At 36.9% G+C, this 13,992-nt stretch overlaps 1 protein-coding gene across 2 annotated transcripts in view; it reads left to right on the top strand.

The window, feature by feature from the left end:
* The window catches only part of CRISPLD1 (cysteine rich secretory protein LCCL domain containing 1), a 43,834-nt gene extending 39,488 nt beyond the window's left edge, over positions 1 to 4,346 (top strand). For both annotated transcript variants that reach the window (XM_041768503.1, XM_041768504.1), the window contains 2 exons: positions 540 to 670; positions 2,223 to 4,346. In XM_041768503.1, coding sequence (XP_041624437.1) covers positions 540 to 670; positions 2,223 to 2,274 — 183 coding nt within the window. In that variant the 3' untranslated portion in view covers positions 2,275 to 4,346. The remainder of the gene's footprint in view (positions 1 to 539; positions 671 to 2,222) is intronic.
* Positions 4,347 to 13,992: the final 9,646 nt, after the last annotated feature.

Raw genomic sequence — 13,992 nt, 5'->3', positions numbered from 1 at the left:
CTCTGAGTAGATTATATTATTTCATAGAAGAAAACTCCCCATTTAACATATACCTGTATTTTGGAAAAGGGACCGTAAAGTTATACAGAGCTATGATCTGTTTCTAAGTCAAAACTAAACATAAATGAGGTACAGGTAATAAGCCTGTAAACATTTGGTCACAGTGACTCTAGTTGGGACTAGCAAGGCTGAAATTTAAGAATGATAAATAGGCCCTTCAAGAGATGAAAGAGGCAAATTTGCATCTGATTGCTTCATTTCAGAAAAAGCCTGCTGTTTGGAAAGGCAAGTGTTTGTTAGATTAAATGATGAAGGGATTTTGCCATTGTAGCCACCCTTAAGATCTGCTTCAGACTTGTTCAGAATTTGCTTTAACTTTGTGACTTTTGAAACATTCCTTTATGCACAAAACATCAACCTGTAACTGCTGAATATCCATATAGAGACAAGTGTCAGTGTCTTCAGCCTAATAGGAGAGTAGGCAGGGTAAGTTCAGCAGGAATTTCCTAATAACGAAAAGATTTTTCTCATCCCCTCAGCTGTCCAGTATCTGCAGAGCAGCAGTACATGCTGGGGTGGTTCGAAATCATGGTGGTTATGTTGACGTCATGCCTGTGGACAAAAGAAAGACTTACACTGCTTCTTTTCAGAATGGAATCTTCTCAGAAAGGTAAAATTTAAAATGTACACATGTATTTTATATATTTATAGTCTCTCTCTTTCCTTCTCTCTCTCTTTCTCCTTCCACACACACACACCCCTTTATGCTTACTTTATAACCAACTCATTTTAGTATGGGTTTGGAGTTATGTGGCTGCGTCAATGTGTTTCCTTTGCATACTGTGTAAATAGTTGGTCTTCCAGGGATAGGAGAAGCTGTGGTACCAGAGGTGCCTGTCTCCTACAGGCTTATAAAAATCAACATGAAAATCGGATTATTATTAGTCAGAACCACTCTTTTGTTAATTGATTTTATAATACGGAAATTTCATCCTCTTTGGATTTTCTAGATTAGTTTTTATATGTAATTCTTTCTAGGTGAGCAGGGCACTGGATATTTCTCTAATCCAGTTATATGACAAAGTGTTTGACAAAAGAATGAGTCTGATTTTCCCCAGAACCATATTCTCTCTTTTTTTTTTTTTTAAAGATTTTTATTTATTTATTCATGATAGAGAGAGAGAGAGAGAGAGAGATCAGAGACACAGGTAGAGGGAGAAGCAGGCTCCATGCACCGGGAGCCCGACGTGGGATTTGATCCCGGGTCTCCAGGATCGTGCCCTGGGCCAAAGGCAGGCGCTAAACCGCTGCGCCACCCAGGGATCCCCCATATTCTCTTTTTGATTGAAGTTGGATATCTAGTATTACATAAATGAATACCTTCTGGTCATCTCATATTATTCAGTCTATTAGTATTATATATTTTAGTGGTTTAGGAAAATTCATATGACTTACTTTATCAAGTATCTTTAAAAAGTTAAGAGCAAAGAACTATACACATTTTTCAAATCATTTGTACATGTGGGAGTAACATTAACTTTCATGTATATTGTATAGATACTGAAAAATCCCTAACTTTTAGATGTTTACTGGGTTATTTAAAATTGCCAGTGGAGGTTTTATATATACAGTAGTTTCTCTAAAGGATACTGAAGGATATGCTTTGCAGGGTATCTAGATTGCCTTCCACATAACCATCTGAGTGCCACCGTAAAAAAAAAAAAAGACAGCTTTGCATTTAGCATCTGTTAATCTGGGAAATTCATAGTAGGTGCTCAAAAATAATAGTACTCTAGAATATTGCTTAAGTATCACTATCCTCTTAACTTGCAGTAAAGTTAACCATATTGGTCAGTTTTAAACCTGGATCTCAATATTCCCCCAGTAAAATGGAATAACAGCTGCTGAACTCTGCTTTATTAAAATCAAAGGTGGTAATTCAGGAAAACATGATCTGGAATCTGTTAAGTTCTATATAAAATACTATTATTACCACTGTGCATCTTAAATTTTAGTAAACTTACAGCCCAGTATAGAGCCAAGATTTAAAGAATTATGTCATCCTCACTCAAGCTTTCCAATAACTATAAATTATAGTAGCCTAAGAAAGTTGGCCATCTGGATTCATAGAGCTGCTTTCTTGACTGTTGTAAGTAAGCATGATTTATTTGGAGGATTATGTGTGGAGGTGACATCAGTATACTTTCTGTATTTTTTTGCAGTTTACAGAATCCTCCAGGAGGAAAGGCATTCAGAGTATTTGCTGTTGTGTGAAGTGGAACACTTGGAAGAGGATCCTAAAGACTATTCCAAATGCCATATTTCTAAAGTTTGTATAAAATTGTAACATTACTGTACAGAAGATATCAACTATTTTCAGCCCCCCCCCCCAAAAGTGCCAAATGCATATAAATCTTGATAGATAAATTCTGTAAAAATTAAACATGGGACAGTATTAGCTTTGGGGAAAGTAACGAATATGTAATGGTTTTAGAAATCCTGTGTTAAATATTGCTATATTTTCTTAGCAGTTATTTCTATAGTTAATTACATAGTCATGATTGTTCTACATTTCACGTGTTATTTTATATGGTGCTTTGTATATGCCACTAATAAAATGAATCTAAACATTGAATGTGAATGGCCCTCAGAAAATCATCTGGTGCATTTAAAAAAAACCAACTCTTGAAAAATGAAAGGAACCATATTATCACATTTTCCCCAGTTCAATACTATGCCATTACCTACTCCAAATAATCTGAAATTGGGAAATTGTTTTCCACTTAATACCTGTATAGTTTTTCTCTTCTGTTAAGTTTAGGCAGATCAAATATTATGTCCTAATATTGCACTTCTTATTTTATATAAAATAATACCTTGATATCCAAATGAATCTATTAAAATGTTTGATTCCTTGGGAATGGCTTTAATAGTAAGTGGAATGCGTTATTTGTTTCCTTGGTAGAGTAGTGGTATGGAAACATTCCTAGTGATAATATTGTAAATCTAGGGTTAAGCACAGGCAGCCAGAGCTTTCTATGTATTGTTCAAAGTGAGGTCACACATTTTTCTTTTGTATCCTGGCAAATACTCCTGCAGGCCAGGAAGTATGATAGCAAAATTTTAACAAAGATAAACTAATGTATTGCATCACCATTGCCACTGATTTTATTAATGGTAAATGGCCTTGTGTATAAATATTGCCATATTATGGTACCTATGATGGTGATATATTTGTTTCTATGAAAAATGTATTGTGCTTTGAGACTAAAAACCTGTAAAATGTTAATTTTGGTATTTTTTTTTCTGCTGGTGAATTTACTCTTTCCCTGTAAACATATTAAAAGTAATCATGTTCAAAATATTATTTTTAGTCCCCTTTATTCCTTATTTTGATTTAGAAATAATTTTAAATTAAAATTATTGTAAGTCTTTTAAATTGGGGTTATTGACATTAATATGATTAACATCCTTAATACTAGAAGTCTGCAAAGCCAACTTGATTATTTAGGTGTTTGTAATGAAAGAGAAGACAATCACTTATTTAGATGCATCAGGTGAAAATTTGAATAAAACGAGGAAAGACTAAAGGATGTAAAGTAATTTTTTAAAATTGACAAGGCAATAAATACTTCATATATTTTCAGAAAATAAATGACTACGTGTTTAGGATCAGTTAAAAGGGAGATAAATTGCATACAGGCATCTGGAAAAACAAGAGAGCTGAATAATGGAAAAACAAGAGAGGCTCATATAGACCTTGCTGGAGACTAAATGGTAAAGAAATAATATCATGATCATTTATCAAGCACTGGCCAGAAATTAAGTGGTTCAAAATTTGGTAGTCAAAACTTACGCATTTGTAGCTTAAAAAAATAAAAATTTAAAGATCTGTGGGAACATTTTTTCCCAAAAGACACATTACACCTTCTTAAATAACATGATTGAAATGAAAACTTTACCCATATTAATTTTCTGCTCCCCATTGTTTCCCCCTCCCAGTGGGGAAGCCCTATATTTTCTTGTCAGTATAAAGATTCTCATAAATGTCCTTAGTTTAGATGCTCATCATAAATTTCCTCTACTATTTCATTGTCTCCAACTGGAGCCTCATTTAGTTTCTTTCCATTCCTTTGCAATCCATCTTTAATTTTTTCACTGGAATTACTCTGTTTCCTATTTAGGAAAACCAAATCATCTTATAAAAACATTTAAGAACCCCTGTAGTCTTGTATATATTGCTTACCTATGCTTTTGTACACAAGATGCAGCCTTGAGTAAATTATTTAACTTTCTACACTCTAATTACCTCATTTGAAAAATGGAAAGAATAATACCTAATAGGGATTGCTCTAACCATTAGCCAACCTTATTAAAAAGAAGAGAGAGAAGACTCAAATTAATAAAATCATGAATGAGAAAGGGGACATCACTACCAACACCAAGGAAATACAAACGATTTTAAAAACATATTATGAACAGCTGTACGCCAATAAATTAGGAAATCTAGAAGAAATGGACGCATTCCTGGAAAGCCACAAACTACCAAAACTGGAGCAGGAAGAAATAGAAAACCTGAACAGGCCAATAACCAGGGAGGAAATTGAAGCAGTCATCAAAAACCTCCCAAGACACAAGAGTCCAGGGCCAGATGGCTTCCCAGGGGAATTCTATCAAACGTTTAAAGAAGAAATCATACCTATTCTACTAAAGCTGTTTGGAAAGATAGAAAGAGATGGAGTACTTCCAAATTCGTTCTATGAGGCCAGCATCACCTTAATTCCGAAACCAGACAAAGACCCCACCAAAAAGGAGAATTACAGACCAATATCCCTGATGAACATGGATGCAAAAATTCTCAACAAGATACTAGCCAATAGGATCCAACAACACATTAAGAAAATTATTCACCATGACCAAGTAGGATTTATCCCTGGGACACAAGGCTGGTTCAACACTCGTAAAACCATCAATGTGATTCATCATATCAGCAAGAGAAAAACCAAGAACCATATGATACTCTCATTAGATGCAGAGAAAGCATTTGACAAAATACAGCATCCATTCCTGATCAAAACCCTTCAGAGTGTTGGGATAGAAGGAACTTTCCTCGACATCTTAAAAGCCATCTACGAAAAGCCCACAGCAAATATCATTCTCAATGGGGAAGCACTGGGAGCCTTTCCCCTAAGATCAGGAACAAGACAGGGATGTCCACTCTCACCACTGCTGTTCAACATAGTTCTGGAAGTCCTTGCCTCAGCAATCAGACAACAAAAAGACATTAAAGGCATTCAAATTGGCAAAGAAGAAGTCAAACTCTCCCTCTTCGCCGATGACATGATACTCTACATAGAAAACCCAAAAGCCTCCACCCCCAGATTGCTAGAACTCATACAGCAATTTGGTAGCGTGGCAGGATACAAAATCAATGCCCAGAAATCAATGGCATTTCTATACACTAACAATGAGACTGAAGAAAGAGAAATTAAGGAGTCAATCCCATTTACAATTGCACCCAAAAGCATAAGATACCTAGGAATAAACCTAACCAAAGAGGTAAAAGATCTATACCCTAAAAACTATAGAACACTTCTGAAAGAAATTGAGGAAGACACAAAGAGATGGAAAAATATTCCATGCTCATGGATTGGCAGAATTAATATTGTAAAAATGTCAATGTTACCCAGGGCAATTTATACGTTTAATGCAATCCCTATCAAAATACCATGGACTTTCTTCAGAGAGTTAGAACAAATTATTTTAAGATTTGTGTGGAATCAGAAAAGACCCCGAATAGCCAGGGGAATTTTAAAGAATTAATTGAGATATTATGCACAATGTACTTAACATCAAACACATAGTATGCAATCAATATATGTTAGTTCTTCTTATTAATATAATTTCTGTTGTTATTTACCTTGGGGAAACTATGTATCTGGCATCCTACACTACTGATCTTTCACACTTAAAGTGAAATCCTCTAGGAATTTTCCTGCAATTCTCCTGGTAAGAATTAAATACTGCTTCTTTATTATGCCCTTTTAATTTGACCATACAAATGTTTAGATTTTTGCCCTGTATTATATTTAGTTCTTTAAACTTAAGGATAAGCTTCTTGAGAATTGTAACAGTTATCTTTTTACCCCAGAGATACAATGATTTTTACATTTTATAAATGGTCAAAATTGCTAAATGAATATTCCAACAGTTCTTAATTTTATTCTTGATGACATAAATGAATATTGTTTCATATTATCACAGCAGAAGATACTATAGCTAATGAAAGTAGCTCATTGATGAACATTCTAAATGTGGACATAAGACAGAGGTCAATGCTTATAAAATAGTATTAACATTATTGTTTCAACTTTTACAGTTTACCAGACCATGTGTTATTTCTTTAATGTTCTGCATCTAATAAAAGTGATCTGTGTATTTCACACAAAGCAGAATTCTCCAAGAAGATTTCTCTCCTCATGTGTTAGATAATTGGCTCATTGTAATGTATGCTTTTCTATTCAATATTATATTTTGCAATATTGAGTTCAATATTTGGAGATATTTTAGTATTTCAATATCTGCATCTAATAAAAGTGATCTGTGTAATGTATACTTTTGTATTCAATATTATATTTTGCAATATCGAGTTCAATATTTGGAGATATTTCAGTAATTCAATATCTGCATCTAATAAAAGTGATCTGTGTATTTCACGCAAAGCAGAATTCTCCAAGATTTGTCTCCTCATCTGTTAAGATAATTGGCTCATTATAATGTATGCTTTTCTATTCAATATTACATTTTGCAATATTGAGTTCAATATTTGGGAGATATTTCAATATTTTGAAATACTGAGTTATCTAGCACTTCTAAAATGGTTTTAAAAGAACCGTAAACTCTTGAACATAGTGAGCTAAACAAACAGAGCTACCTGTTTTGCAAATGTACCAAACTTCAGATTTGGAGTTCAAACTAATGTGCTGCACGAAGAATATTATTTAGGTTGACTTAAAACAGTTATCTGAGGTGCTATTTCAACGCTGGCATCATAATTTTCAGAACTGAAGAAATAACTCAGCCAAATAATGTGATCGTTTCACTAATATAATAGAATTCAAGGCTAAATTAGATCAGTTTCAATTTTTTAAAAGCACCCGGGCGCTGCCCCTGTGTCTCTGGATGCAGTCCGGAAAGGTGATCACGTCACACTCCGTAAGGCCCCGCGGCCTTGACACCTGTCCGTCGACTGCAATCCCCACGTGCCTCCCTGTAGCGCTGGTTGCCCGCGCTGGCTTCTGGGATCCGGGGAGCGTGGGCTCTGAGGTATCGCGAGATCTGGCGTTCGTGGCTTTAGCGCTTCCGTCGCAGGAGGAGGAGGAAGAGGGAACCTCGCAGCTCTGAGTGTTCAGGTTGGCGCCCTCGGGCGGCCCTTGCTCTTCGCAGCGCACGCAGATCCTGCAAGTTCCCGGGAAGCCTGAACGCGAAGTCGGCAAGCACCGCGCGTGCGCAGTCGCTATGCTGGCACCCCCGGCCCCGCCCACCCCTGGGCCCGGGGTTCCTCCTCCTGGGTCCCCCTCGCCGCGTGAGGCCGCCGCGTGAGCCAGAGGCGCGGGGCAGGCGCGCAGGCCCGCGGTGGAAGTCGGCTCCCCCAGGTGCCCCTCGGCCCACTTCCCGACAGCGCCCCGTGGGAGGGATCTGGCCGCAGGGCAGCGGGCATCCTGGACCTCGGCGGGGCGGCTCGGTGTGTTCCGCGGACGTCGCACCTGTGGCCCGCTCCGCCCTCCGCCTCGGGAACCAGGTCGGGCGCCGGCGCGGCCTGGACCTGGCAGTAGTCAGACCCCAGGCCCCGTATCTGCACGTGGCTGAGAGGTGAGTGTCCATTTTCGAGCTGTTGAGTACAAAGGACCTTTATGTTAATTGAAAGAACTCCACCAGAAGTTTTTAATTGGCTTCACTTATCATACGTGAAAGGAAGAAAAGAATCGGAGAGTGTTGTTACTGCCTAATAATAAGATTTCTGCTCCTCCTTGGCTCGTTGCTTTGGTACTGCTGAGATGTTCGATGGAAGGAAATGATTATGGAAATATTATCCAGAACAGATGTGCTGGAAGTTTGCCCCATAACTTTGATATGGTTTTAATCGACAAAACAAAACAAAACAAACAAACAAACAAAAAATCTTAGGCTCCTTTGAGAACTGAAGTCGGACAACCTCTGCCTGTGTTGTGTGTGAGTTTATGTGTGTGTGTGAATTTCCATTTGTCACAGAGTGATGCTGTGTTGGCTAAATGTCTGAGAGCTCACCTAGCCACCATTTATTCTCTCCAGTTTGCTGATGGAAACATCGAATATGCACTACCTTCGCCAAAGTCACATAGAGCGGTGATTAATTTCAAATAAATTCTTTATATTTCCAATCATATTCTCCATATTTCCCTGAGATACAGCTAGAAATAAGAGCACAAACCAAATGTTAGAGTCCTGATGCCTAAATACTTTGAATACATCCTCACAAACTTCAGAAAATATCCAAAGCCATTGCAGTGTAATCAAATACCGTACATGTGAGGGTGAGTGCCACACTAATAAGAAATAAGCCTAATTGGGTATTTAAATGTGTCAATTTAGGAGCGTATTTATTTGTTGCGTGAGAACTTTTTTTTTTCAGATTTTTATTTATTTATTCATGAGAGACACACAGAGAGAGAGGCAGAGACACAGGCAGAGGGAGAAGCAGGCTCCATGCAGGGAGCCGGATGTGGGACTCGATCCGGAGTCTCCAGGATCACACCCTGGACCAAGGCGGCACTCCACTGCTGGACCACCCAGGCTGCCCAAGAACTTATTTTTTAAAAAGTAAAATACATCTTTACCATATATACACTCTCAAAGACATTACAAAGCAACCAGACAAGTAGTATTTCTGTGTGAACTAGAAGCCTATCAAGTGTTTTTAAAAAACAATACGAATAATAGCTATTTTCACATAGTGTTTGTGCGAGGCACTGTCCTAAGTAGTTTTTACCTAAACTCATATATGCCACACTAAAATCCAGTGAGGAGAATGCTGTTATTATCATGTTCATTTTATGGATGACAAGAAGAGTTCATTCAGTAACTTTCTTAAAATCACCCCAAAAATAAATACTGGAGCCAGGATTCGAACTGCTAAAATATGGCTCTGGATTCTGTGCTCTAAATGATTATTTCTCCTCCTATAGCCAGCATCTTTTACATTAGTTGTATAGACAGTCTAATCTCTGTATGTAAACATCTTTTTCAGAACATGTACAAAGTGTGAAGGTATTTTTGTCATAAACAAATGCCCTGAAGAAGTCATTTACTGCAGAGGAGGCTTCCAGTAACCAGACAGGCTCCCCGCTGGGCTCCTAAGGGACATCACTTAGACATGTAAGTCCCTTATGAGATCCCCTGGCCCCTCGACTATGTTCTCTTTTCTTCCTCTCTGTCCCCCTGGATTTTGCTTCTGATCAGTCTCATGTTGTGAGGGCTGTCCCCCTGTGCAAACTTGTCAGAGCATTCATTGCCCAGTAAAGTTTGTGTGTGCTCTTTCCACCTGTGGTTATATATTTTTCCTTGACCAGCTCTGAAATATTTTTACCCCCTATGGCTGATATATATTTTCCATTTGCCCATCTGTTTTTCATTCATTTGTGCCTCCTCTCGTCTACTTTCGGATGAATCAGGTTTAATTTAATTATTCTGTTAATCTTAAAAATAAAAATGTCGATTGGGGTACCTGCGTGGTACAGTAGGTTGAGTGCCCCACTCTCATTTCTGGCTCAGGTTGTAATCTCAAGATGTAAGAATTTAAGCCCACCTAGGACTTTGTGCTCAGCAAGGAGTCTGCTTGATACTTTCTTTCCTCCCTCTCCCCATAACTCTCTGTCTCTCTCTCTAAATAAATGAATAAATAAATCTTTTAAAAAGTAAAAATAAATAAATAAAACTGCCAGTTATTTAACCAGAAAAAAAAAATAGGTTTATTTTGGGAATAGTAGAGCATTGCAATCTGAGACAAGCAAGCTACAGCAAAACCATAGGCAAGTCTGCAGAACAAAGCAAAGGAACACTTTTTCAAGGAAGGAAAGAGGAAATTGTGAGGCTGTTGTAAACAAAAAGTCCACAAGAATAGAGGCAGCTGGGTGGCTCATTGGTTGAGCATCGGCCTTCTGCTTAGGTTGTGATCTCGGAGTCCTGAGATTGAGTCTTGCATCAGTCTCTGCTTATGTCTTTGCCTCTCTCTGTGTGTGTCTCATGAATAAATAAATAAATTTTTTTTTAAGTCTATTGGAGTAACAGGGAGTTCAGACTACAGTGTTTTACACTGGCTAAACTGGGCCTCTCATTGACTGGACTGTGGTAGGGAAAAGGGAAGAATCTTTTCCTCTCCTGGGTGAAGTAGTAGCTAAAATAGTATGGACTTGCAACTTTCCTGTTGGGTTTGCAGGAAATAGTAGGAATAGTAGGGCAGGAGAGCTCCTCTTGACTCTAGACGCCTTTTCAAAGGTTGTTTAAAATTGATTTTCAGAGTTCCATATTTTCCTTCTCCATTAACAATTTAGCTCTCTTTTCTTACAGCATTAATTTTTAGAGAATATAATATGCATTTTTATGTATTATTGTCTAACTTTAATCTCTAGAATTACAATTTGCATTTTTTTACATATTACTGTCTACCTTTAAATCAGCACATTTGTCACTTCTCAATGCAAACACTTTCAGTTTCACTGTTTACTGCACTCCTGCCTTTGGTGTTTGTATTTTCCTAAATTTTACTTCTGCATTTGTGATTTGCCTTGTAAGACGTTGTTGTTCACCAAAGTAGTCAATACTCGTTTGTATTTACCTTTCCAATGTTTGTCATTACTTCTGATGTTCTTTGTTTCTATATAGTGTCATATTTATTCAATCTGAGGAACTATCTTATCCTATAGTGAAGCTTACTGATTGTGTATTTGCTCAGTTTTTATTTATCTGAAACATCTTTACTTTGCCATCATTTTTGAAGGGTATTTTTGTTAGAATTCTAGATGGATTGTCTTTTTCTTTTTGATCACTTTGAAGATATTCCATTGTCTTCTGCCTTCCATACCAATGATGATCCTGAAGCTGGAAGTTTTATTTATTTATATTTTATTTAGGTGCTCCTTTGAAAGCAAAGTATGGTTTTCTTTGGCTGCTTTTAAAATTTTTCTTTCTCTTTATTTTTTGACAACCTAACTAATAACTAACAAGTAACTAAAACATCTAAATCACCTATAGATTTTTCTTTTTCTTTCTTATTTTTCTTTTTTAGCCATTTGTTTATTTTCATTTTGCATGCCTCATACGTTTGGACTGGATCAAAATTATAGAAATTCAAAATGTTGGGCAGTCCCAGTGGCTCAGTGGTTTAGCGCCACCTTTGGCCCAGGGTGTGATCCTAGAGACCTGGGATCAAGTCCCACGTCGGGCTCCCTTCCGTGGAGCCTGCTTCTCCCTCTGCCTGTGTCTATGCCTCTTTCTCTTTGTGTGTGTGTGTCTCTCATGAATAAATAAATAAAATCTTAAAAAAAAAAGAAATTCAAAATGTTATCTTCCTCCAGGTGGGCTGAATTTTCTTTTGGAAAACAGCCAGAGCACTAGTGGATCCTGTTGGTCCTATTAAGGCTTGGTGTTAGTCTTTGTTAGGGCTGTTTTATTTTTGTTTTTATTCCTAAGGTGTAGCCCTTAATATTACAGCATTACCCTTCTGGGGTCTCAGATTACAGCCTGGGTTTTACCACCCCACCTTGGCAGAGTTCGAGCTCCAGCTATTTCCCTGAACACTGTGTGGCTGTTGTGATCTCTGCTTTAGCATTTTAACCTCTCACATGCTGTCTCTATAGTCTTTTTTTTTTTTTTTTAATGTCTCTATAGTCTTAACAAAAATTTTCTAAGTCTTATTCTCTGACTACAGTTTAGAAGTCACCCAATGATTTAGGGGAGATTTGTATTATAATTTTTGAATTCTGTCTCTGGGACTTCCTTCTCCCCTGGTGTTTGTCCTTTAAATGGCACTCAGTATGACAGCTCCAAAATCTGCCCTCACTCTGCTCAGTGCAGCAAGACTTGGACTTCCTGTCTATGCGTGATTTCCCTTGTCTGATATTTAGAAAATGACTTTAGTAAACAAGGCCAGAGAGAATATGAATCTCATGTTATACATTCCCTTCTCTCAAGGAGGTTAGCTTTTTGAGCCTTTTCTATATTGGATGCTTTCCAAAACCTTCAAATCCATGCTTTATAAATTTTTCCAGCTTTTATAGTCGTTTTGTGCTGGAGGATTAGTCCAAAACAAGCTAAACTACTATGGCTGGAACCAGAAGGTCACACATGTTTATTTTCATAAATTGTATTATATTCAGAAGAGGTAATGTAACCCATGATGAGAAAGAAAAAGAATATAGAAGTTTGAAAGATGTATGATGAAAAATATATTACTCTGACTCCTGGTTTCCCTTTATAAATTCAATAAGCTTCATGTCCATTTACAATCACAGATATGCATATCTTTATCTGTATTTATGAATTTGTACAAATATGCATGTGAACTCATAACATTATGCCACTCTAATTAAGAAATTAACACTTCCTTTTAATTAAAACCACTTGTATGTTGTTAAATTTATCAAACCTTTTCCTTAATGATTTCTGAATTTTGTGTCATCTTAGAAAGGTCATCCTATTCCAAGCATATGTCAAAAAAATCTTCAGTGTTTTCTTCAGGCACTTGAAAGTTTTCATTTATTATGTTGAAATACTGAATCAATCTGAAATTTGTATTGGGATAAGAACTGAGGGAAGGAGAAATCCAGCTATATTTTTCCAAAAAGCTGTTTATTGTAATATTGTTTTTTGAATAATTCATCTTTTCTACATAAGTTTGAAAATGCTGCTGTATTTTAACTAAATTTCTTTTTTTTAACTAAATTTCTGTAAATATTTGATATAATTATTGGCTCTATCTTCTGATATGTTACCCTCCTAGCTATCAGCCAGTACTAGCATGTTTTATTAATTTATTTTGTAGTATATTTTTAACATTTGGTCTGGCTTACTGCTCCTATTTTAAAATTTTCCCAGTCTCATAATTTATATTTTCAGTGTAAGAAGTCATTTTTCTGGTAAATTAAATAGTTCAGTTTGAGAAACAAAGATATAATATTGAACACCCTATGCTTTTGCTTTGGTCATAATTGTAGTTCCTGCCACCATAATTTCTATCCTTCTTGTTAAACTGGGCCAATTGTATCCCTAGAGGCTATGACCTGAGGTCATATGTCATGCTCTGTGATATGCTGGTATCCCTACTTCCCCTATATACATCTCAGAGCCCCTTGACACCTCCTTTTCTTTTTCTATCCCCTGTTACAAAACCAGCCCTAGTCCATCTAAATGGGACTTTGATGACATAAATGTATAAACCATATCACAAAAAATTACATAATATAAATGGGCAATAAGTTGTAGTCAGCACCAAAAAGACCAGCATAGCAAAATATGTTTCAACATTGAATTGTGCACTTAACTTAGTTTATATTCTCACTTAGTTCCTAACTCTCTTGAGAGTTCATCACATTATTGTAAATAGTAAAAACTATTTTAAATACCTGGTTATACCTGGGGAATTATCCTCAAGGCTATTAACAGTCACACAGGTAGGACAGACACTTAGGACCCAAGTCAATGAGTCATCATAGTTTCAAGACATTGGGGGAATCCAAGATCTGGAAGATCAAAAAATGGTGGGGATCAGTTCTTGGTTGCTAAATTAGGCGGGAGCCTGGAATACCTAAAGTTAAGGTAAACATAACAGAAAAATAAAAACAGGGCAAATGCAGAAGAAATTAAGCATCTGGACAGGTTTGTCTGTGACTTCAAGTAGAAATGTATATACAGCTGGTCTGGAGGCTTGTGTAAATTAGATACAACAGAGTTAGGTGT

Source organism: Vulpes lagopus, chromosome 9, assembly GCF_018345385.1.
Source record: "Vulpes lagopus strain Blue_001 chromosome 9, ASM1834538v1, whole genome shotgun sequence".
Taxonomy (NCBI): Eukaryota; Metazoa; Chordata; class Mammalia; order Carnivora; family Canidae; genus Vulpes; species Vulpes lagopus.
Note: the sequence above shows the minus strand (reverse complement) of the source record. Positions and strands in the feature narration are given on the sequence as shown.